Source organism: Lycorma delicatula, chromosome 5, assembly GCF_047948215.1.
Source record: "Lycorma delicatula isolate Av1 chromosome 5, ASM4794821v1, whole genome shotgun sequence".
In the NCBI taxonomy this organism is placed as follows: domain Eukaryota; kingdom Metazoa; phylum Arthropoda; class Insecta; order Hemiptera; family Fulgoridae; genus Lycorma; species Lycorma delicatula.
In genome coordinates, this window is record NC_134459.1 from 134,051,470 (window position 1) to 134,077,051 (window position 25,582).

The 25,582-nt window shown below is 27.7% G+C and overlaps 1 protein-coding gene across 4 annotated transcripts in view; it reads right to left on the minus strand.

Annotated features, from left to right (window-relative positions):
* Vmat (Vesicular monoamine transporter) overlaps positions 1 to 25,582 on the minus strand; it is a 273,942-nt gene that overhangs the window by 25,542 nt on the left and 222,818 nt on the right. For all 4 annotated transcript variants that reach the window (XM_075367126.1, XM_075367128.1, XM_075367129.1 and 1 more), the window contains exons 4-8: positions 20,410 to 20,560; positions 12,494 to 12,552; positions 7,840 to 7,923; positions 4,847 to 5,029; positions 715 to 816 (exon numbers count right to left, since the gene is read on the minus strand). In XM_075367126.1, the coding sequence (XP_075223241.1) occupies positions 715 to 816; positions 4,847 to 5,029; positions 7,840 to 7,923; positions 12,494 to 12,552; positions 20,410 to 20,560 (579 nt within the window). The remainder of the gene's footprint in view (positions 1 to 714; positions 817 to 4,846; positions 5,030 to 7,839; positions 7,924 to 12,493; positions 12,553 to 20,409; positions 20,561 to 25,582) is intronic.

Below are 25,582 nucleotides of genomic sequence, written 5' to 3' on the forward strand. Positions count from 1 at the left end.
CCTCTTTTTCTTTCTTTTAACTGGTATGAAAATTAAAGCACCTTTACAAATAGAAAATTTTTCTTTAATTATTTTCTATAAATATACTGCTTTCTATGAAATATCCTTATTGCTACATAATTACTTGCAATGGAACCAATCATTTGAATTTCCTTTTAGTGTTTTTGATTTACTAAACCTGGCTTTTTCCCTACATAGTTTTAAAAATTAAAAACAATTTCTTGTTTTAGTTTAGAATTATTTTTTATTTTTTTTAGTTCTGTATTAATATTATCTTATTATAATACAATTACAAGTACTATAAAGCATGATTCAATTACCTTTTGCTGAATTTGTTTTTACTAATATTTCCCAAAAAAAAGAAAATTTAAATTTAGTACAATGATCTTACAGAACTTTTCATTTCATATAATTCTCTAGGATAATTAAAATAAGTTAAGAAATTTTTTTTTGGAAAAAAATAATAGTGTTTATGAGTTCATGTTATAATAATGTAAACACAGTGATAATACTATATTATATTAAAAAAAAAAAAATTTTTAATGTGAGAAAGTTAATGTTACTTGTGCTCTAATGTCTCCTCCCTAGTCCATTGAACTCAAGATTAATGAGATAGGCAGCAGATATTAAGATGTAGTAATCATTATTTATTTACTAGTAACAGATTTATTGAATAAAATATACAGTATATTATCTATTTTATTTATTACTTACCAGCTGCAATTATAATATACGGATCTGTGACAAGTGATTTTAATGATGGTGGATCAGCTTCTTGTTTTACTACACCTGGCTGAAGAAGCATCAGCTGTAACACTATAGAAGTTGATAAATATTACAAAAAGTATTCTAATATTAAAATAATACATCACTTTTGGTTGCTAATTAATATTAAAAAGAAATGTAGACAAATATTTAATTTCTAATTTCAGAAAAAAAGACAAATTAATATTTTAACCACTTATACACATAAAATGTGTAAGGTGTTTATATATGGTTAATAAGAGTTACAAATTTTGAAGGGAGATAGAAAGATTTTTTCACTTTAAATTTTATTTTATTAAAATCAATTTTTTCAGTATTCTGTTCTTTGACCATGATAATCACTAAAAATAGTTACGTCAGCAGTTGTTTATTATAATTTTAGTTTTAAAAATGTTATTTTAAATAAGTTTGGTTTAGTTCACAATTTTTTTGAGTAAATAGTTTTCCATAACATTCTATTCTTGTTTATAACTTTTTCACCAAAATACAGAATGTAAGGTGAAGATGTTTTTTAAATATTTTGCATTTTTTGGGCAACAAATTCTTACAAACTATGCTCTTAAGATGATATTTATATTCATATCTTCATCTCAATGCATATAAGAAACGTAAAAAGTATAAATAAATGTTCATGTGTAGTAATAATTAATGAAAAAAGAGGTAAGTCAGCTTCTTTTAATTTACTATTTCGGTATATTCATAAATGTGTTATTTGAATGATTAAGCAGTAATAAGATGTTTGAAAAAGTATTGCTTGTCAAAGTTTAAAAAGCATAAACATAGATGGTGCAGTAGTTAGTTCTATGTAGGGTATCTGAAGTAGTGTCAGAACTGATAATAGTACAGCAGAGGGGATAATATTTTGCGACAGAATGTAGTATGTAATAAGAACCAGTCACTGTTTCAACCATTCATCTCCATCTTACACATAAACTGAGTTTTCTAAACTTTAATGAGTAATATGTACATTACATAAATATAAATGAAAAAGGCTTAAAAATAATAAATAAAAGAAACAATATCAGGTTACACTGATAGTACCATAATTAACAGAAATCAGATGACAAACCTCATTGAGATTATATTCAAAATGAGAAATACTACTTGTTGAATGGTGAAAAGTTGCAGTCAAATTAGGGATTACAAAATGGTACAAAATAATTTACATACACGATATACAAATATATATAAATTTATTAAACTTATTAGTCCATTCTAGTATTGGACAGTAAAATTACATATGTGCTTACAACATCATTCAAAATTTCATAATAGAAAACATTACAGTTTTGGAAAAAATGACTTTAAATCATTAAAGAATATGTTTTAATGTAGTAAATTTAGAATTTAATGTCAACTGAAGATAAGGAATACTGTGAAAACCAGTTATTGGAATTTAATATGGTAAGTTTTTCTAATTACTGTGTTTTAATTGTTTATATCTCATATAATAATTTTAAATTTTGTTAACACATTAGTTAAAATGTTAATGAAATGAATTATTTGAAAATTCAAAAAAATTTATATATATATATATATATACACATGAAATATAAGCCACTAAAACACAGTAATTAGATAAGTTAGTTACTGGAAATTATTATGGTAAGTCTTATTTAATCTAATTACTTACTACGTTTTGGAGGTTTATATTTCATAAAATATTCGATTTTATTAACACAGTGGTCAGTCAGAATATTGACTTATTTGAAAATTCAAAAAAAGAAATTATATATTTGTATTTTATACTACACATTGACTTTTTTCATACCTCTACCTATAAAGCAACTTGTCCTGACTTACTGACTGATTCATCAATGCCCAGCAAAAACTACTGAAAATAAATTGGAGAAAATTTGTATACATGTTCTTGTGGTTAAGAAATAATCTTAAATATAAAGGGTTAAAATGAAGTAACAATGAAATTTACTATTTTTTAAATTTCTTAGTAACAATTGAAGATATGTACTTGATTTATGGTGCGTGTAATCTTCATGTGAATATTTAAAAACTAATTTCTAATTTTGTTTAAATTTAGGCCTGAAAGTGGTGGAGAAATGTGAAAACATTTGAATGACTGCAAATTTTTTCTTTACTGACTACTAAATTAGATATTCACCAATTTGGGCTTGCAAATACTCTTCAGATAAATATCTAAAAATCATTTTTTTTTAAATTTCAATTAACAGTACCACTGCCATTGTTAGTGTATGTGGTGAAACTGACTGGTCCTGCCTCCAATTACTTGGCCAAAAAACAAAAAAAAAAAAATTTAAAAAAAATTGACCGCAGCAGGAAATGCAAGTAACTATGTAGCACAGGCGATGCTGCGACAGTGATTCTCTCTCTCTCTCTCTCTCTCTCTCTATATATATATATATATTTTTTTTTTTTTATTTAAAACTATTTTTATATATTTTTTTATTTTTTAAACTATTTTTACATGGTAAACTACTATTATTACACTATGTCACTAATACTGATTAAACATTCCAGAGTGAATAAGAAGTATTATCTGGATGAAGAAAACTGAATTTATATTTTTAGTTTATTGTGAATTATTTACACATAATAAACTAATCTTGTATACTTTTAAAATAAACAAATTTATTTTTAAACAGAAGAGATGCATGTTAACATAAGCAAAATTTATTTAAAAAATCACAGGGGTAATAACTATCATTGTTTTCCTTAACATTAGGTTTTTATATATTCTCTGAGTTTGTGGTGCTAATAAATATCCAACAGCCTTTGAAAAATATATGAAATTTATTTATGAAGTTACTTTGAAATTTCAAAACTTCTGTTTAAATTTTAAAAAAATAAACTAAACAAATTTTCCTTTGAAACAATAACCTTAGTGCAAGAGTACACTTGTAGAATTAAGAATATTAATATATAGTAGTGTAAGAATATTGTATTTTGTTTTCTGAGAAAATGTTCTTTTTATATAAGAAATAAAATCTTCAGAAAACAAAAAAATACTTAATAGATTTAAGGAGTAGCTACTCATCTCTTGAACATAAGCTAGATATTTTTAAATTGTCTGTAGTTTCCTTTTCATTAATCTTTTTTATCATCTGGCTTATCTTTCAGTAGAAATGGCCTTTTCAACACCTTCATTCAGTTCATATCAAGAAAATTGATAATTTATAATCCTGTTAAAAAGATTTAGAGTTCATAATTTCACATTCTGTAATGTTTCCATCATTAAAAGAAGGAACAACATCAAAAATTCAAAACTCAAGTTTGTTTTTTAATTATAAATGTGTTTTTGGAAATCTTTGTCAATATAACACAGAAACTCATCTGCATTTTTCTCTCTGAGTGGAGGCATTTTTAGAACAAATTTTTATAACATCACTTAAATCCCTGAAAGTAGTGGCTAAATGATGTTCAACATAGCTCATGTAAGCTGTTTTTATATCTTTCCTCTTTCAAAAGCTTTGTTGTATTTGCACCATAAATATTTTCCAGTTGGAGAAAGTGTAAGTACAAATTTCATCTGTAGATATTTTTTGCAAATAAATACCCAAATTTCCTTCTTTATTGTTTGATAAATGGTAACACTTCTTTGAACAGAAAAGCTAGAATATGACTTTGATTCTTCACGTATGGGAAGATTATCAAAAAATTTCTTGCATTTTTCAACTTAGCAGCCTAGCTCTGAGATGTTTTTGGATGTGAGCCATCCTTCTAATTAATTAATTTTTTATTTTTTAATTAGTTCAGGAATATTTTCAACAATCAACTTACATAAGAAGAGAATTTTGGTGTTTTCAATGATGCATCAGTTACTCTTTTTCTTTTATTAAATAATCATAGTGTTACTGGAATTACTCTTTTGTTTTTACATTTATTGATGATTATAATGCAAAAGCCTTTTAAGATCCTTGTGTCATGCACCAACAAATCCCTACTTTACTAGATGTTCTCTCTATCTTTGTCTAGGGTAGGATGAGATAGTTTAACATGTAATTTTATCATTTAATAGTTTTGTAGTAGTAACATTTTAATATTTTGTCTATAGATAAATGTGGAAAATTAATTTTATAAAAATGTAATTGAGAGATTAACTTACATCCATCTCCAAGAGCAAGAGCGGAAAGTACAAGAAATGGAGCAGATTTTCCAACAAATTCATACATGACACCTCCAAATGGTGGTCCAATAAGAACTCCAAGAGCCAAGCCACCTAAAGCTATACCCATTGCATTACCACGTTCTTTATCATCTGGATATCTTTCAGCCAGCATACCCATTCCTAAAATAAAGTTTTATTAGTATAATACAATTATTATAAAGAGCATATTGAAAAAATACTGCATTTTGAAAAACCTATAATCTGTGTAATTTTAATTACACTGATTGTAAATTCGATGAATTATAGAGGTCAATATAACTAGAAAAATATGCGATTAAAACATTAAAAGTCATTTGTTTTTGTTTTCTGTTAAGACTAATACTATATAATAATCTGATAATAGTTTAACAGTTAGCTTTGCTTGATCTCAGGTTGATCATTCTTGAATGAGTGCTGTTAATTTAATTTGAAAACCGAAGTATACTAAGGGATAAAAGTTCAGTTAAATATAAGTGCAGTACACATGTTCCTTTGACCAGATTTCAATGGAGTCCTTGGAAAACAACTAATCTGAGGTTACACAACTGCCTTTAAAATGTGGAATTGATATTTAGCCAATGGCAGACTGGTTAACTGGGAATTTCAGTAAAATTCCTGTTGCTAATTATAATTTTTGAGCTTTTGAAATATTCCCGCTAAATAAATGAACAATTACAATATCGGGTAATTTAAAAAGCACTTTACAATTTTAAAAGCGTATAAAAGTTTATTTAGATACTTATAGATTCGGCTGAGGTCTCACTTCATTGCAAAACATATCAAGTTTTGACTTATGTAGTTCATTAGTACTGAATTCAGCCACCAGCGCTGTCAACAGTGTTGTTAAAAATGGATAAATTTACTGGTGCAGAATGTGCTTGCTGTGTGTTTTGGTTTCATGGTATGCAGTCAGCAACTGAAGTTCAACGTAATTTTCATAGAGAGTATGGTAGGGAGCCTCCTAGTATGCATACAATTTACTCTTGGCACCAAACCTTCATTGAGGCAGGTTGTTCTGTTAACATACAAAATCATCAGGATGCCCATGCGTCTCTGAAGCTATTGTGGAACATCTCTGAGAAAGCTTTGCACTTAGTCTGATGAGATCAACTCGAAATGTGTCACATGATACTGGTATTCCACAAATTATTGTTTGGCGTGTAATATGTAAACAATTACGCTTGAAGCCATACAAACTAACTGTGGTTCAACACATTACAGACAACGAAAAAGTTGCTTGGTTACACTTTTGTATGGAAATGATAGATAGAATTGTAAACAATGATACATTTTCAGACAATGTAAGTTTTAGTGATGAGTCAAAGTTTTACATCAGTGGCAAGATGAACACCCATAACTGCCGAATATGGGGTAGAAAAAACACTCATTAAATTTTGTAGCACATTTGAGCTGCAAAATATAGTCCAAGGTCAATGTTTTTTGTGCCATAAGCAAAGACTGTATGGCCTGTTTTTCTTCCAGGAGGCAACTGTAAATGGTATCATTTATTTGGACGTGCTTCAAAATTTTCTAATTCCTCAGTTAGACAATGATGACCAAGATGTACACCATACTATCAGCAAGACGGGACATCACCTCAGTACCGCCTAGAATTCTGAGATTTTCTTGATACTTGATTCTCAGGTTGATGGATTGGTCGTGAAGGTCCAATTGCATGGTCACCTCTCTCTCCAGATTTGACTCCAATAGATTTTTTCTTGTAGAGTTTTATTAAAGATTGGGATTACATAACACCTTTGCCTGTGATTATCTTGAGCTGAGACTTCAAATTAACACCGCAGCTGCAGAAGTAATGCCCGATTTGTCCGATTTGCTGGCTACAACCAGAATGAAATCAACTTCAGGTGGGATATATGTTGCACTACAAATGGAAGCCATATTGAACCAAAGTGAATGTTGGATGATAAACTTGATGTGTTTTTCTATGAAATGAGACCTCAACTGAATCTGTAAGTTATCTCAACAAATTTTTATGTGCTTTTAAATTTGTGAAGTCCTTTTTGAATCACCTGGTAAAATAAAGTGACACATTACTGCAGTTGCTTGTTGTATTTAATACAATGTTGATTTGTTAATAGTCAGTAGACTTCACTCTTCACTCCTAAAAGTATTATTCTCTATGAAGTACAAATTATAAGGAATTTTTTTAAATTTCTAAAAATTTATTATGGTTGGGTAAAATAAATTACCAAAAATATCCACATATATCAAAACGCCTTTATTTTTATTATTAAATTGCATTAGAAAATTATACAGAATTAAAAACAACATAAAAATGTTTTTATAAAATTAAAATTTATTCAGAATGATTAATTTTTAAATAAAAATTCTTGCAATTGAAGTCCCAGCATATATGGTTACTTGCCAGCATACGTATACATACATATATAGCACATAGCCATATATGCAAGGTCAAAGGGTAGGTGTTTTAAAGCCTATCCTTTGACCTTGAATTTTCAGAAACTTCTAATGGGTTGAAAATTTTTGATTCTTTATGCTTATCATTCAATTTAAAGTTAAAACAAGTAGAAAGCTGATTTTCAGAATTTCTGTTTAGTTCTCAATCATTCACTTGATTTGCTGTCATCTATCTCCTTTCTTCATTTTGATATCATCTTCAAATTCATTCTATTTAAATTACTGTATCGCATCATACTGGAGCTTGCAATCCCCCCCCCCCCCCACCAGTAGCTTTTTTTATTATATGATTCATTACAGCTTTATTTCATATTAATAGAAGATACACATAGATAGTTTCAGATTTACTAATAACAATCATTTGTTGCTGATACTGAGTGAGAAGTTATTGCTTACCTTTAAGTAATACACTTTTTAAAATTATTCATAATTAAAGTTAAGTATTAGTACTACAGATAAAATACTTCTTTTATTTTTATTAAATTTATAAAAACAATATTTGAAATAAAAACCTGAGACACTGGAACAAGAAGATCCAATACCCTGCAACGCCCGGGCCAAGAAAAGTACTCCATAACTCCGTCCAAATGCAAAAACTATAAAAAAAATATTGTTACTGATGCAAATTAGTGATATGGGTGAAACAAATAGTAAAGATAAATAATTATATAATTATAATTGATATATAACCATGAAAATAACCATATAACCAAAATAACCAAAATATATAACCATAACTTTTACACTAACTATCTCAGTTCATGCTGTGGTGCTTATAAATCAAAGGTACAAGAGACTTCATTCAGAATTAATTTCTCTGAAATTAATGATGTTCATTGTATAGCCTATAGTTCCTGCAGTGAGCAAAGGGAAGGCAGCACTTAACGTGGTGAGTATCACTGGTACTTAAGTGAACTTTGCATTCTGATATGCAACTTATATTTAACTCGAATTTAAACCATGGAAATCCATTTTACTGCTCATTTTCCCTAGTGAGCCTGAAATGGGATTTTATTTATTCTTGATAATTTTATGTGTAAATATATATACTGGATGAACAAATTAAAACCTAATCATGCTGGTTTGAATACAGTTATTTCAGTGTCACTTTTAATACTGCTACCATCACTTGTATAACTATTAACAACTAACACCGACTATTATTGTGTATGTTACTACTCTACTCTTGTCAGTTGTAAATTGTTCAGTGCTGTATAGTTTCATTCTATGAAGTTACATTTTTCTAAAATGCCTTATTCAATTGAAAAAGTGCAAACTTATGAGCATTCTGGATCTTTCAAGAAACATGTCAAATACTTGTATTCGCAGAAAGATTAGCAAATTTTAAAATCTAGCAAAGAGTAGCATACACAATTGGTTAAAAAATGGCTTGTAACTGGGTTGGTTTCAAATGCAAAATGAAGTAGACTACCTTTGATTAGGACTCCAGAGGCCATGGCTGATATTCAAAGAAGAATTTCTATAAAAATATGATCAAAATGTAAACTTTTACTAATGTAAATACAGAATTTAATTTAATCTTCAATCTCATTTTTTCATTTCATTCATAAAATGTTACATGTTAGAACTGTATTTGATCTGTAGCTAAACTGCTAACCCAGTGTAAGATAATAATATTTATTATTATAACATTAGAATAAATTTTTATTATTAGTTTTATAAGAATTACAATGCTTTAATAATTATAATTTTAACTCCTTATTCTGTATTATCAGTAGCAACACACTAACAATGCAAACCACAGTGGAACCTCTTGCAGTAAAGTAATTGTAATAAACTAATTTAAATGAGTTAATTAATTTACAATTAATTTATTTGGTAATTTATTACAAACCATTTAAAACTAGTTAATTACATAGATTAATTAACTGTTACTAATTATCTCAGCTACAAATATAGATACTTCGGACTGAAAATGAAAGTATGGCATAATTAATTATGAAAATTCTTGTAACAAATGAAATAAAAAAATTGTTTTATTTAATTTTTATTAATATTAAAATTTACTGCAACATTTCATCATGTTAATTAAACCAGCAATAGATTAATTAAAAGATGTAAAGTTCCTTGCTATAAACAATATAAAAAAAGATTATGATAATTAATATTAATTTAAAAATGTAAACAAAAATATATTTTTTAAAAACAAATTTTAAATGTAATGAAGGTTTTCAAATGTTTTCAGTTAAATAATAATTCTATTAATTAAACATACACTTAATTCATTGTATTTTTATTTGAAGTTTTTTCAAGTTTACATAAAGTAGAACTTTGTGCAGTTCAGTTTGTAAAATCCTTAACATTATCTATTTGATTTAATGTATGATTATTGTTTCTTTTGTTTTGTTCTTTATTCTCAGAAATATTTAGTCCTTTTTTTATTTATGTCTTTAGGGTTTTTAATATGTAATTTTCACGTATAATGTTTGTTTTAGTTATGTTGTTGAGATTTGGGTCTATCACTATTGGTTTCTAGAAGATTATTCTTTTTCATTTCTGGTTTTTCTTTATTTTTTAGTGGTGTTCAAGTTAAGGGAACCCGTAGTGACATAGATTACACAGCAAGAGCCAGCATTCACCAATTACTCATAGGAACAGTTCCAAATTCAGTAGCATGTAACGATTGGTGCTACATGTATAAAAAGATATTTAAATGCTCTTCAAATAATTCATTGCATGTAAACAGTATTGTAAATTAAATTAAAAAAAAAAAAAAAACTAAACATGCTGCAATAATGTACTACTCAGACAAGCACTCTTTAAAGATAATATATTAATAATCTGATGTACTTTAGGTTAATATTTTGTATGGTGTAAATTTTATTGGTAATTATTTACTATTAGTACAAACTATATTAGTTTTCATTAAAAAAATTATATGAATTAAGTTATATCAAATGAGAGTTAAACTAATTTATAATTTTTTGAATGAGGAAATTTCCATTTTAATTTCTATGTAAATGTGGAGGAAGTTTAATCACACTTTAATTCAACTCCATATTAGGAATATGGAAATAAATAACAATAAATTGTCTTTGTATATTAGTGGTATTTGAAGATACCACTCGCTAATAACTGGCTGAAAATATAACGCAAAGAAGAAATAACAACATATAATCATTGATGATAGTAATCTGTGCGCACAGTTAACAATGTTTTAACATCAGTAAAAATACTTTTTATATTGACAATTTGTTTTATATTTTTAATATTTTACACAGGTTGGTCTATCATGAACACTGAAGTTGCATCTTAACTGGTGACCTATGTAGAACAACAGTATGACATATGAACAATAAGAAATTTATATTTCCCTGAAGGTCTCTAACAAATCTTGTGCCCTTATTATATTGACACAGTTTCCTGGCTACAATTAAGAATTTCCAATGGGTCCTATGTTAGAATCAAATCTGGAAAATGTAATACCAACAGTTCCCTTTTAAGTTCAGCTGTTATCATTCTAGAATTAAAATGTTATACATTGAACAATAGAAAAAAAATTGATGCATTCATCCTATAGTATTCCCAGTTGCAAGTCAAAGTTCAGGAAAACAAGGAAACTTAAGTAAGGTAAGCCACTCCCATGTTGTAGTCATGGCTTACCTGACACTATAATTTGTGAAATGAAAGAAAGTAGGTGAACTTAGAATACTTGTTAATTTGCAATAATTTCTCAATAAACTATCATGTAAAATATAATACATGAAATAAAAATCTTGTTCCTTTTTACATTTTTACTTTCCTGCCTAGTGCTGTAGCAGAGCTACAACTTTACAAGGGAAATTCTTGTAATTGGTCCAATTTGGGCATGTGCAGTTTTCACCAGATCTTTGCATTTTGACACCTAAGGAACCCAAAAAACACAAAAACCAGATGGAGATGTTTGCATGTATGTGTGTGTGTGTGTTCGGTTTTTCACACCTTATATCTCCAGAACTACTCTACTGATTTTGACCAGATTTAATCAGATTACTTTTACACATAAGGTATTGATGCAATTAAATTTTCAACTTACAAGGTCAAGGGGGTGAGGCTGTAGAGCAAGGTCACCCTCAGTATCTTGAGATTTCACTTAATTAAGGTCTTATTTTTCTTAGACACATTTTTTAACAATTAAAAAATAATATTTCAAAAAAGTATTTTTGAAAAATTGCACCCCCATCCCAAAAATGGACTAATTAAACTAATCGCTAAGTGGGTATAGTACATCATTAGTACCCACTCTCACCACAAGGAACGCTAGTGTAGCACTGACATACAGCTGCTGTAGTTGTCTGCTATGTTGTAATGTCACAGGAGTGTTAGAATTAAATAAATTAAAAATATTTAAAGTGTAAAAAATTATTTAAAGTGGGCGCTAGCACCACACATCTGCACAAATCAAATATGGTATGTGGTGCGTGCACTTTAGTTAGGATCATTGATTAAATGAACATAAAATATTATATTTAAATAAAATGATAAATATTTTAATTTAAGTTGTGTGTTTTATGTGTCTGTGTAAACTGTGCATAAAAAAAAGACCGCGTGATAGGAAACTACTACAACACTGTTGTCAGAGTTTTTTTTTATAAAGAACTTATTCAAACAATAAATGTTATGTTTACATTTTCAAGGAAAACAAATTTTGTACCTATATTTTTTTTATACACATATTTTCTGTGTTATGCTATATTTTGTATAAAGTTTAAACAAACATTTTTAAAGAATGTGCAGTTTACATATGTTATTTGGATTCTACCTTGATCCTCATAAAGTTTCAAGTTGTTTTGTCCATTATTTTGGCAATGCCAGTCCTTTTGAAAAGAATTGCTATCTCCTTATCTTGTTGCTATGAGATCTAACTTACCTGTGATAGTAGAAACTTTTCTCAATTTCTGTACACAGATTTACAGCCTAATGGCTGTAAATCTGTATTAATAATAACTGTATTAATAATACAGTCCAGCTATATACTACCTGAATTCAGCTCCTGGGACAAGACTCCAGACAAGCCTGAACTTATCATGAACAACAAAATCTCTGCATAACAAGTACCATTCACTCTCAGAATTGCATAATTATTTTTACTGAAGTTTCTTTTAACAATAAACATATCAATATATTTTTTACAGGTTTTTAAAAATACATGTAATTATTACTCACTCAAAGTAGAAATGAACATAATTATGAATCCAGTGAACATTGGTATGCTGTATCCAATTCTGAAAAAATAAAATGAGGGTTTATCAGTAATTTATTTGAACATGATGTATAACAAGCTATGGACTGAAAACTCAATCTGAAAGTGATCACAAATGAAATAGACACTTTTGATCATTTGTAAGAAACTTGTTTTTCAAATTTGTAGATTATTACAAACATGATTTAATTGGACATTTCTTAAAGTTTATACCTGTAAGTATTTGGTATTGCATTGTGAGTGACACGAGAGATATAAAACGTTAGTTAAATTCATATTAAACATGTGAAAGTATATCCTGCTTAACTTTAGTAACAGCATTTGTGATATGTTGTCATTAGAAGTGGTCATTTAAATCAATAGAAGGGATTTACTGGTTTATATTGATACACAGCGTGAACACAATCTTGTTCTTCTGACACAGGTAGTCTTTTCTAAAACTTTCTTTCTACACAAACATCCTGTGTTTTCTTACTGCTTTTTCAATCATAGATGGACTGCCTTGTTAACATTCATTTATCACTTCATTGTTATTGTTTTGAAATATCCCTACATGATAGTATCGGAGTTTTTTTTGCTAATTCAAACACAAAAAAGCTTTCTTCACAGTAGTAATAACCATATTGTCAGACAGGAAGTACAACACAATTGTCAGTATTGATGCCAACAACTTCATTTGGACCAATTTAAAAACATTCATATTAATTACTATCAAGCCATATTCTTTGTATGTAAAAGTTACATTTTTTATAAACCATTAAAAGTGACTATTTGTAATCGCTCTGAATTTGTATTCATTGTGTAATATTAGAAAATTGTTTCTGATTTTCAGTTTACAAGTTTTAGCTTAACATAAAATATGAAAGAGTTTTTGTGAATGAATTTCAATACAAGTAATTAGTGCATATTCAAACATTAAGTGACTAACAGAAGATGATGCTGTTTCATAAATTTTAAATTAAGCTATTAATAATGTGGTGTTATTATTTAGTGGTGTTATGATAAAAAAAAAGTTTTTCTAATTATATGATTTTCACAATCAGTAAATGGTGATTGTTATTTCCTTCTACCCATCAAACAAAAACAGTGAAAGGCTGAAAATATATGTTAAAGGACCTATGCTTAATGTACTATTTTGATTATACCTGATACAGTACCCAAAGTTCTTGACTGCAGTCGAATGTTTGCCAAATAACTTAGGTACAGCTGAGTATTTCTAAGTCTACAGCAACAAAAATATGTGTATGAGATGTGATAAAAAAGTATCTTATTTTTTGTTGTGATAACCATTTGTAGCGGGAGGAGGACCATCATGTAATGTGACCTTCTCATAATGGTTATCTATGATGAACTGTTTTGCTGTCATTGCAGCCAGTTGATATTTATCAGCCGTAAAAGTAAAATGTATGAGTTTTGCTTATTGTGTTTTTGTTGCTGTTTACAATGACTGAAAGATGATTGAATAAGGAAGATTTAACATCAACTTTTGGTGAACAAACTATTGGTGTTAGAGAAATTAAAGAGTGTTGAATCATCGTTTTGAAGATAGCCAATGACTGAACATCTGTCAAAAGTGAAGAATGCTGTGGCAGATCTTCCACCAACAAAAATCCCAAAAAAATCAAGCAACTTCGACAGATGGTGATGAATGATCTTAGAATAAGTGAGATAGTGGGCGGAAGCCCTGAACAAATTTAAGACAATATTTATTGCAAGTATTGTTTATGAAGAGAATAAAAAGCTCCATAGTCAAACTCGTGAAATAGTTAATAATGTATACGATTTTATGAAGAAAGAAGCTATAAAGTTAGGAAAATTAGAAGATGACAAACATTTAAATTCCAAAATGTGAAGAAAGAACTGCTGCTGCTTGTGAGATTTCAAGATCACAAATTCAGAAACTTCGAAAAGGAAAGCAGGATCTTCTTTAATGCTAGTTGCAGTTGTGCTCAGTCAACACACCAAAAAAGTATAAACAATGTTCAAAATCAGTTGGTGGATTATACAGTTTTGATCATGGTGTAAGATAAACAGTTAACAAGTTTCACGCAAAATATAATGAATTGCCTACATTAAATAAATTACATGACGAACTTCAAAAAAGTATTCAGTTTAAAGGTTCTAGAACTATACTAGCAGCAACCCTGTAAGAGTTAGAGGGTTTAACTGGTAATAAACTAATAATAATAGGAAAATTTTGATTGAGGAAGAAGACATTCTAGTGGAAGTGGATAGAATATTGAAGAAAAATTACAGATTGTGGAAAAGAAAATTTTTTAATTGTTTATTTGGATGAATGTTACATTTTAACGTTCCATTCGATGACCAAATCGTGGTCAGATGACAGTGGTGCAGAAGTAAAAGTGCCGATTAATAAAGGTGATTAGTTCATCATAATCCTGATGGAGAAGAAGTGGAGTTGATTCCGAATACGATGTTAACTTGGAAAATGAATCCAAAAAGTGGTGACTATCATGACAGCGTCAACAACAATAATTTCACGAAGTGGTATCTGAAAAATTAATTCCTGGTCTTCCCTCCCCAGTCAGTGTCTGTTATTGATAATGCACCAAACCACAATTCACTTCTAGAGAAGCCCTCGAATTCAAATGCTAGGAAAAGTGGTATGATTAGTTGGTTAGAAAAGAAAAATATTCCATTTAATGAAGTAGTGTTAAGATCATACTTGCATGACATAATTAAATCATATAGAAATGCAAAAATAAAGCACCATTTTAACAAACTATTAAAAAAACCATGAGCATTAGGTTCTGTGGCTTCCACTTTACTATCCTGATTTAAAACTGATTGAGATGGTATGTTGGCTCTAAAAAGATAAATTTGTAGTAATAACACAATATTTTGATATCAGGTATTAAAAAATTAGCTGAGGAAAAAATGAATAAGGATGATTAGAAAGCATATTGTGAATATATAAAAAAAGCTGAAACTGAGTATAAGAAGATGGAACTGTTAATCAATGAAATGATGGATAAATTTATCATACATCTAGATAGTGGTAGTGAAAGTGACTGTTCCGTTGAAGACAGAGAAGAACTTATACAGGAACTGGGCATATAATGCTAATTTCAAGTAAGTGTTAATAGTAATAATAAAAATAATAATAATAATAGTACAATCAAGAATGAAAATAATTGTAAAAAAACGATTTAAAAATATTAAATAATGAAAAATTCTAAATAAAAAGAAATTGAAATATTGTAAAAAAAAGAATTATACAATAATAATTCTACATCTAATTTATGTAATTATGGATACAATATAGATTCAAGCCCCCTAGTTAAGATTTCTTTAGTTTAAAAATACATCTAAATTAAAATTCCAGTGTTTGCAATCTTTTTTTAATGAATTGTTAATACTAAGTACGAAATAATGAATTATAAATAATAAAAGATGAAAATAGCAATAAATTAAATGTGCATAAATAGAAGTAAAATGATCATTATTGTTGTCATATTTCATAGGTGTAAATGTTTCCAGGTTCAGTATTAATGCAGTCTTGACCTTCTCCAATACAAGCTTTTATTTTCATTACATGCACTATACACATTTAGAATTCTATTTTAAAAATAACACAAACTTTCATTATTCAAGAGTAATTAAGATATCTTGTTTATTCAAATTAAACAAGAGAAGTGATTTACTCCAATAACAGCACAGATAGGAACTGAATAATTGGAACATACTAAATTTCAATCAGCCACAATTCCTCATTCTGTAACAATCACAGCGTGAAAAAGAACTGACTTATCAGAATGTACCAACTTTTGACAAGTTACAAAGGATAACTTCTTAGACCAATCGTGGATCTGAACACTGTTAACATCACATACAAATTAATCACAAACTTTTTTATTTCATCAGTCATAAGCACTGATTGATTTATAATATACACAGTATACATGAAACCACATTGAAAACTGTAATTTTTGACCAACATCAGTAAGGAATTATATGAACTGTAACCACATTAAAGTTCCAATAAATATAAAAATTTAAATCCTTATATTTCACCAATTAAAAACCTACTGTAATTTCTTAAATATAGTAAAATTTAATATACATTAGAATGTAATTCTACAATTCAATACTTTTTGGAAGTTATTTTCGAGAAAATGTTAATTTATTGTAGGTGATGAGTTAACGCATTGGTAATTTGATATTTATTTATGGTCAATAAAAAAATAAAAATAAATATGCTTACAAAATCTTGAAAATATTTGTGTGGAGTGTAGTTCTTTACAATGGTGAAACATGGATAACAGAATAAACAGAAAGGAAATGAACAGAAGTTTTTTGAAAGTTGTTAAAATTAGATGGATTGATAAACTTTGAAATGAAGAGAGGCCTTAGGATAAGCAGGAGAAGAGGGTAATTTATGTTAGAATTTTTAACAACAAACTAGGTAGGTTGGCTACATATTAAGACATTCAGATTTGGTTATTTGTCTAGTAGAGGGATATGAAGAAAGTAAAATCTGTTGAGGAAGGGTAAGATTAAAATACTCACGTATAAAACTGATCACTGAGAATGTAGGATATAATATGTCAAAGTTAAAAAAAGAACAGAAAGAGTAGAAGGAAAGCATCAAACCAGTCAATTTACTAATAACTGTAAAAAAAAGAATCAATAAACAGTTTAGATACTCAAGTGGATATTAAAGTGCGACTAGATGCAATCTTTTTAAGTAATAGGATCTAACTTGTACTGTAAAGGTGTATTTTGTGTAGTACAAGTTATCTAGAAAATGTGGTGCATTTTATTGTTCTACATCCTATTCTTACAAAATTTTTAAAGAAAAAACATTTGAAATTGATTAATTTTCTTAAATGTGTGAAGTGGACTCAAATGTCTGTCTTACATATATGCTTGAAAATAGATTTAATTTAGTAAGAAATTTTGACTACTATATTGTTGACATGACTGTTTAATTAGTTTCAACTATTAATTAATTAAAAATAAAATACTTCTACTCCTGACAATGTAAAATTGGACAAATACTTTAATCTTTAATCTTCATTAATCTTTTTTCTTATGTATGTTTATGCATTTATTATTATTATTATTAATAGTTTACATTTTGTGAAAAATTTTAAATATTGCTTGTAATAAAGGAATTTTATTGTTATTATCATCTAGCAGTAAGTTTAATTAAATAAAACATTAGTTCACATTTTGTTTTGTTCTGTCTGATGTATAACACAATTTGATAATAACAAGTGACGTAGTACAATGAATACGTTCTGTGAACAATACATCATTAGTCTGCACTCATTTATTCTCAGTTCTCTCATATTTCCCTTGAAAACAATTATAGGGAATTATGCATTGTTATAAATAATACAAAAACATAGAGGTTTCAATAATGCAGTATGCATTTTATGATTAAAGGTAGTAAAATACAATTTGTTTACAGTGACTAGTAACTCTTTGGGCATTAATGAATGAATAATTAATAGATTTATTCATATGCTTCTATTAATTTAAAAAAAAAAAAACAAAAAAAAAAAAATCAAATATATGTTGCAGTTTAAAACAATTATTTTCGTAAAATCTACAGTAAATGTTTAAGATAGTTTAAAAACTACCTTACACATTTGTTTTTGTTCTATACTGCATATATTTACAAAAAAATTACCCATTTTTATACTTTTTAATTTATCCATAAAGAGTTTTACAATTATTCCAGTTTTTCCTTTGGCAGATGCACAATTTACTAGCGTTTCATAAATTTTTTGGAAATATTCCTGGAACCCAGTCTCAGAAACCTCCTTAAGTTGCTTCATCATGAAGGTGAAATGTCACAGTCATCAAAATTTGATGATGTGTGATAACTATAACACTGTTTTGTCCTCAGATCAGACAAAAATACAATCTCCTATGATTATATTGTTCAGAAAATGTTTGTCTTGATCAGCCATAGTGGTGAATTTCCTGGTAGGGTAATTTGTGTTTCTTTCATCTACAGACAGCATTATTGGGAAAATGTGTTGAGGAAGATTAGGCTTTCCTGATCAATGTGTAATCAATAATATGAGTTCAAAATTTCTTATAGGTACTAATAAGAGACGTTCCAGTTCATATTCTAACTTATGTTGCTATTTCCTCAACAAATTTTCTTCTATAACTTTTGAAATGATCAATGTTTTCATAATTTTCTTGGGTAAAAACACCCATTATGAACATTATCAATATCAGTACAATTCTCACAGAAATGCTTGTTCTATTTATAAATTTGTGTTTTTTCATTTCTGTTTTATTATGTGCTTTTTCAAGCAATACTAATGACCTCTGCTGATATTTTTGAAGCAAAATTTAACATTTGTATGCTGCTGAATGATGGATGTTTTGAACTGCAGTGATGTTATAAGCATATTTTATTAAAATATGCACAAAAAACTGTTAAAATATATACTTTTAAATATAATACTTAAGCATTTAAGTATTACACTGTTAAATATATACTATTATATATACTGTTAAAATGTATACAATGTAACTGTTGTTGCTGAAAAGGAATCTAGAATACAACACTTACTGTAATTTGACATCATGAATAATATCACTTACAAAGTAATGATTTTCTCATCAAGATTACCATTTCAAATATGATGGTAAATTATGATCAATCATAACACAAACAATCAAACACGAACCATTTAATCATAATTTGAAAAATTTTACACATACCATGTAAAGCTATAGATTCAAGACATTAAAACATTATGACATTTAAAAAGACACTAAATAAGACAAAGTAAGAGAAATAAATTGGCAACAAGATATTGTCATTGGTGTAAATGTTTTTAAATAAGTGGGTCTACAGAAGAAACAAAATAATTAAATAAACAAGCACAACACAGATCAATTTAACTACTTGGCTGAACACTAAATGGTTTTCTTAGACACCTCAAGGCAAATGCCAGCAATAGAATCACCCCCACAACACCATTGATGAAGTGGCTTTATATAATAACTAAAAAAATCTGTTATTTTCAAAGTAAATGTATTTACTGTACTTCTAATTACAAAGAAAATGTTATTATTATCATTATTACTTATTTTTAAAACACAACTGTATTCATTAAGCTGATTAATGAAACCAATTTATCTAATTTTTAGATCATATAAGTAAGTGGTACAGTTTGAACCCAGGACCTTTTGCCTGACAAGCTGAATACTACACTTACAGGATGGCTTGTATATTATAGGCAGTGCGTATATTGATAAGTAAAAAAAAAAAAATCAATTTATGAATTATAATTTAATTAAATCTATGGGAAACTTAATACATGAAAAAAAAAAAGACTGGAGAGTATAGAATAAAATAAAATAATATTTCTCTAAAGTTTCATTAAAATTGTTAAACAATTTCATCAGAGATTTGTATATAAGTGTTTTATTACAAATTATTATCTTATTCAATAAAAACTTTGGAAAGTTTAAAACACTGAACAAAGATGACCTATTATATTTTCTCAACGACTGTAGTAAAGCAGAAAATTAGGTTGTTTATGAGTTTATTTGGATTGATTTCTTAGCCAGGCAAATACATTAGTTTTGGATAACAAGAATGAAATTAATTTTGGGCATGATATTTAAATGAACAGTCATATAACAATTTTAAACTTAAGAAAACAAACGTAAATAGTATACACTGGATTGAATGAAATTACAAAACTAATTATGTAAGATAAAATTAATGGAAAAAATTTAATTTAATTTCAGTTGGTAACGAAAAAAAAAGTTGTTAATCTATAACTAAACTGGCTGATAACAATACAGATTATATTTAAATTACTTTACTTTTAATATCATAGATTTAAAAATATTAATAAAAAAGAATTAATCTTATTACCTGTGGGTTAGAGGTCCAACAATAGGATTAGCAAGGAGTTGAACAAAAGCTTTTGATGCAAACATCATTCCAACTGCGACTGTTTCATGAATAAGATCTTTATGTCTATTTTTCCTTAATATTTCTTCATCAGTCTGAATTGTAGTATTTACTAAAATAGATTAATGATATTTATTAACTTTCATTGTAAATATAAGTATATATTTAAAAATATATTAAATGGTGATTGGTTTCAAAATAATGAAACTTTTTCTTCCAAAGACTTTTGAGCTAATGACAATTATTTCCTATAAATTCACAGAAGTACATTAAATTTTTATATATGTTTATGGAAAAATAATAAAAGAATTGTTTTTGATAAGTTAATATATTTATCTAAACACACTAGTCATAGTACAGAGATATGTAAACTTGTTATCTATAACAAGTTTATAACATTAACGATATGAGGGGTATTCTGTAAGTTCTTGGCCTGAAAAAGAAAACAAGATTGTTCAAAAAAATTTTTCAATTTAGTCACCTTGCAATTCGATACATTTAAAACTTAATGACTTTCAAACTTTTTATTACTCTCAATATAATGTGATTTGTCCAACTTTGTAAAAAAAACAGCTGCCTCAGCTTTCTAAAGCTATCTCAGGTGAAGATTCATTTCAATCTTTCGGCCAGTGAATCATTTCTTCAATCTATTAAGGTTTGGGAGGGGGAAGTAATTGCTGGGAGCTAAATCTGGTGCATTAGATGCACTTCAAAGTGTAGGTCATAGAAGCTGCAGCCTCTATGATCTATCCAATTTGTATGGAGATGCATTGTCAGTCAGAAAGAGAGGAAAAAGAGCATTTTCTTTTTGGCTAGATATGGACATTTACCCTTCAATTGGTTCAGTAGTGAAGCATAATACTTCTTGGTAATAGTCCTGCCTTTTTCCAAGTAGTCTATGAGCAGCACATCATGAGAATCTCAAAAATTCATAGCCATGATTTTTCCTGTGAACGAAACCATTTTTGCTTTCTTTGACACACATTCATCTCCTCCTACCCACGATTTGGACTGCAGTTTGGTCTCTACGTAATGGTGAGTTCATGTTCAAGTAAAATGTTGAAGAAACTCAGCTGAATTGGGTTTAAATAATTCTAAACATCCTTGAGAAATGTTCACTTGAATGCATTTTTGGTCAACTGTTAAACATGGCAATGTTTGAGTGAAAAGCTTTTTCATATTCTTTTATTTTGTATAAAAAATGTAGTACTGGATATGGTCTATTGAGATGTTTGCAATGCAGCATCTAACACACCAGGTTGGTCTAGTGGTGAACTCATCATCGCAAATGAGCTGATTTCAAAGTCGAGAGTTCTAAGGTTCAAACCTTAGTAAAGGCAGTTACTTTTATACAGATTTTGAATACTAGATCGTTGATACTGGTGTTCTTTGGTGGTTGGGTATCAATTAACCACATCAGATGTGGTCGACCTGAGACTATACAAGACTGCACTTTGTTCACATTCATACATATCATCTTCTGAAGTAATACCTTACGGTAGTTCCAGAGGCTAAACAGAAAAAAGAAAAAGTTACAATGTTAGAAAGCTTGTATACCTTCAGCTGGTAATCATTTAATACAGCATTGTTAATTTTTGTGATGATTTCATTGATCATGTCAGTTTTTGTGCAATCTGAGTGTTCATTCTACTTTTTTTACTTTAATTTTTTCAAGTGAAATCTAGTTCCTTTTGAATGTCCGTTGTGGTAAACCTTTACAAATAAAGTCCTTTATAGTCTTTGAGTAACTACTCAAACTTCAATTTTATCCAATTTTCAGAAAATGTCAAAACCTGTTAGTTTTATTCTATCACCACAAACATGCAACTTGACAGAAGCATATGAAACTTTGCAGCACGTCATCTAAAGGCTCATATGTGGCAAATATCATAGTCATTTGATCACACTTGCACCATTTCTGTGTCAGGCTGAGAAGTTTCTTATGTAGGCATTGCATGCAGAAAAATATTTCCTTGTTTTAATGGAACAGTGTTCTCTATCTGAACATTGTTATAAACAACACCTATCTTTAAAAAATTAGTAAACTTCTAGTTATTTTATAGTTACTTTATTTAAGTATGGAATAGAATAATCTATTTAATCTATTTTATGTTAATGTCTTTTTTATCAAATTTTACTATATTTGTATGTTGTTCTAAGTTGCTGACATTTTAATTTTCTCTCTGTTATGTATAAAATTTGAATGTTTACTAAGTTCCAAAACAAATTATTTGTAATACACATACTAATATAACCCACATATTTGTGTGTGTGTGTGTGTGTGTGTGTGTGTTTGTGTCTGATTTCCATGAGGTGATTTGCAAAATTTGATTCTGTTGTGTATAGTGTCTTTATATTTCCCTTGAATCTGTAGGCAAGTGCAGATCCAATCTCTACATTTCAATGTAGTATTTAGTGTAATCATTATAACATATTTCTGAATTGTTGAATTTGCCAGTGTATTCTATACACTGGCAAATACATGTATTATATGTATAAAATATTTACAATATAACAAAAATAATAATGTGACAATATAATATAATAGAATATTAACAATATATAAATATATATATTTTTAATATTCTGTATGATTTTTTAATATTTTCTTTTTTTTTTTGAAAGTGACACAGTTCTTCATGAAAATATTAGCAATTTTTTATGACTTTTGATTGATGTGTCGTCAGAGTCAATATTTTCTACTTCAAAAATCTTTAAAAAAATTTATTTTTGTATTTTATACAGAATATTGTTTATAATTAAGGTTAAATACAGAACTAATGTAAGCAGTGATAAAATGTAGCAAAACCTAAAAGAAAGGACTTATAATTAAACAAAATGGAAAGGATTTCATTAATTTTATAAAATTCTATATAGTTTCTGAAATTTTTGTTTTTTATAATATCTATTACTATTCTTTTCATTAATCATTGTTTATCTAAACTAGTGCTACATTGATAAAAATTATATTTTTATTCAACTTTCAGCAGAAGTAAATATAAACAATGTTGTTGACTTTACAAGAAGATTTTTATATCTTACAGAATTCTTGTACACGTATACATAGTAGGTTTCAACAAAAGCTATTCTGTTTTCACAGTACCACATCAAATGGAAAATACTGAAGTGTAAAATATATATTATATTGAAATAACATTCAGTATTTCTGAAAATTCTTTATTTGTTGCAATTTTTTTTATTTCTAACAAAATTATAATAACTGTTTACAATAAAAAATTTTGACACTAATTAAAAATAAATCTGATGTGGACATCTCATGACTTCCTTGTACGGCTATTAAATTATATATACACATTTTTAAAAGTACATAAAATGTTGTTTCACTAATAACTACTGATTTTTTTCCATATTTTTTTATTGTTATTATTGAGTTATTTTGTACTGTAAAATATTTTTACAGTACATAATAACTAGGAAATAAAAATGAATCAATGAGTTATTAATATCTGCCTCTTAATTTTACTGCTTATAAAAATCTATTTATTTGGATAATATTATTGAACAAAAGGCAACGGTATTAAAATGTTTATTAAGTTTTTAATAAAATAATACATTCATTACTTATACAAAATAAAGGAAGGATTGTGATCGCGAAAAATTTCGGTTTTCAGATTTCAACGGAAATAACCATTTTGACCATCCCTGAATCCATTTTAACTAGTTTCGGTGTGACATCTGTACGCACGTATGTATCTCGCATAACTCAAAAACAATTAGCCGTAGTATGTTGAAATTTTTAATTTAGGACTGTTGTAACATCTAGTTATGCACCTCCCCTTTTGTTTGCAATTGACTGAACCAAAAGTGTCCAAAACTGCCCAAAATCCCCAAAAATTGGATTTTGGATGTTTTCTTGCAATAATAAGTAGTCTTATTAGTCTTTGTATTAGTCTTGCAACTAACTGCAATAATAAGCCCTCATGAGAGCTTTACAACAATCTATCATAAGTGGTACTTATTTTCATTAGTTTCAGAGTTACAGACAAATAAAATTTAATTAATGAAACATTTGGATCTTACAAGGGGAAGGCACATCGGTTCAAATCAGACTTGGTATCTCCTTTTGTTTTTTAAATTTTTTTAAATTTAAATATATTGATTTATTAATAATTATTAACCCGTGATTGTAAAAAAAACTTTTACAATAAAAATTATTCAACAATAACAATAAAAAAGACAAAAAAATATGAAAAGTTATTATGAAGTTATATGAAAAATCAGAAGTTATTAGTGAAATAAACATTATGTACTTTTAAAAATGTGTATATGTAATTTAATAGGCATTATTACGTATGTGTATATGTAATAGATTGCGTAAAATATCTGATTATATAATATTAATTGAAAATTATAATTTAGAGTCCCATTATTTTTAGATTTTCTAGTTTAATTTCTGTTTAATTTTATTCAATTATTCTGGAATTTCTGTTTAATTTTATCTACATTAAAGTTAACTACATGGTGACTGAAAAATAGACCCTCATAAGAACAACATGAACACTGATGCATACATGCCCGATCTTAAATAAATTGCAAAAAATCTTATCTTTTAGTTCATTTCTCCTCTGATATTCTTGGAAAATATTCTCCCTAAGTCGGAGTTGATCATCATTTCATTTATTTGGTTTTGTTGCAAATCATTTAATTGCTCTTTGGTTTGATATAATTCTTCTAATCTTAATTTGTGTACATGTTTTCTAGTTTTCAAATTTTTTCTCTTTATATTTATAAACGTTTCTTAATCTGTTTACTCTTTCATTGGTTTTAACGTTTTCTTCCTATTTATATTTGTCATCTTGTCTTAATCTTTTTATTTTTTCATTTTTTTAACATTTTCTTCCTCTTTATATTATCATTTTCCCTGAATGTTTTTATTCTTTCTTTGTTTCCACATTTTCATCCTGTTTTTTTTTTTGCTTGCAACATTTTCTCCCTTTTTATTCTTTCTTTGGTTTTAACATTTTCTTCCTATTTTTTGAGATATATTTCTTCACATTATTCCTGTATGTTTTCCTGTATGATTGTTTCTTTTTCATTTTTGATTATTCACCAAATAATCCAGTAATAAAAACGGAATATTTTATGCCTTAAGGTCGAAATTAACATTTGAAAC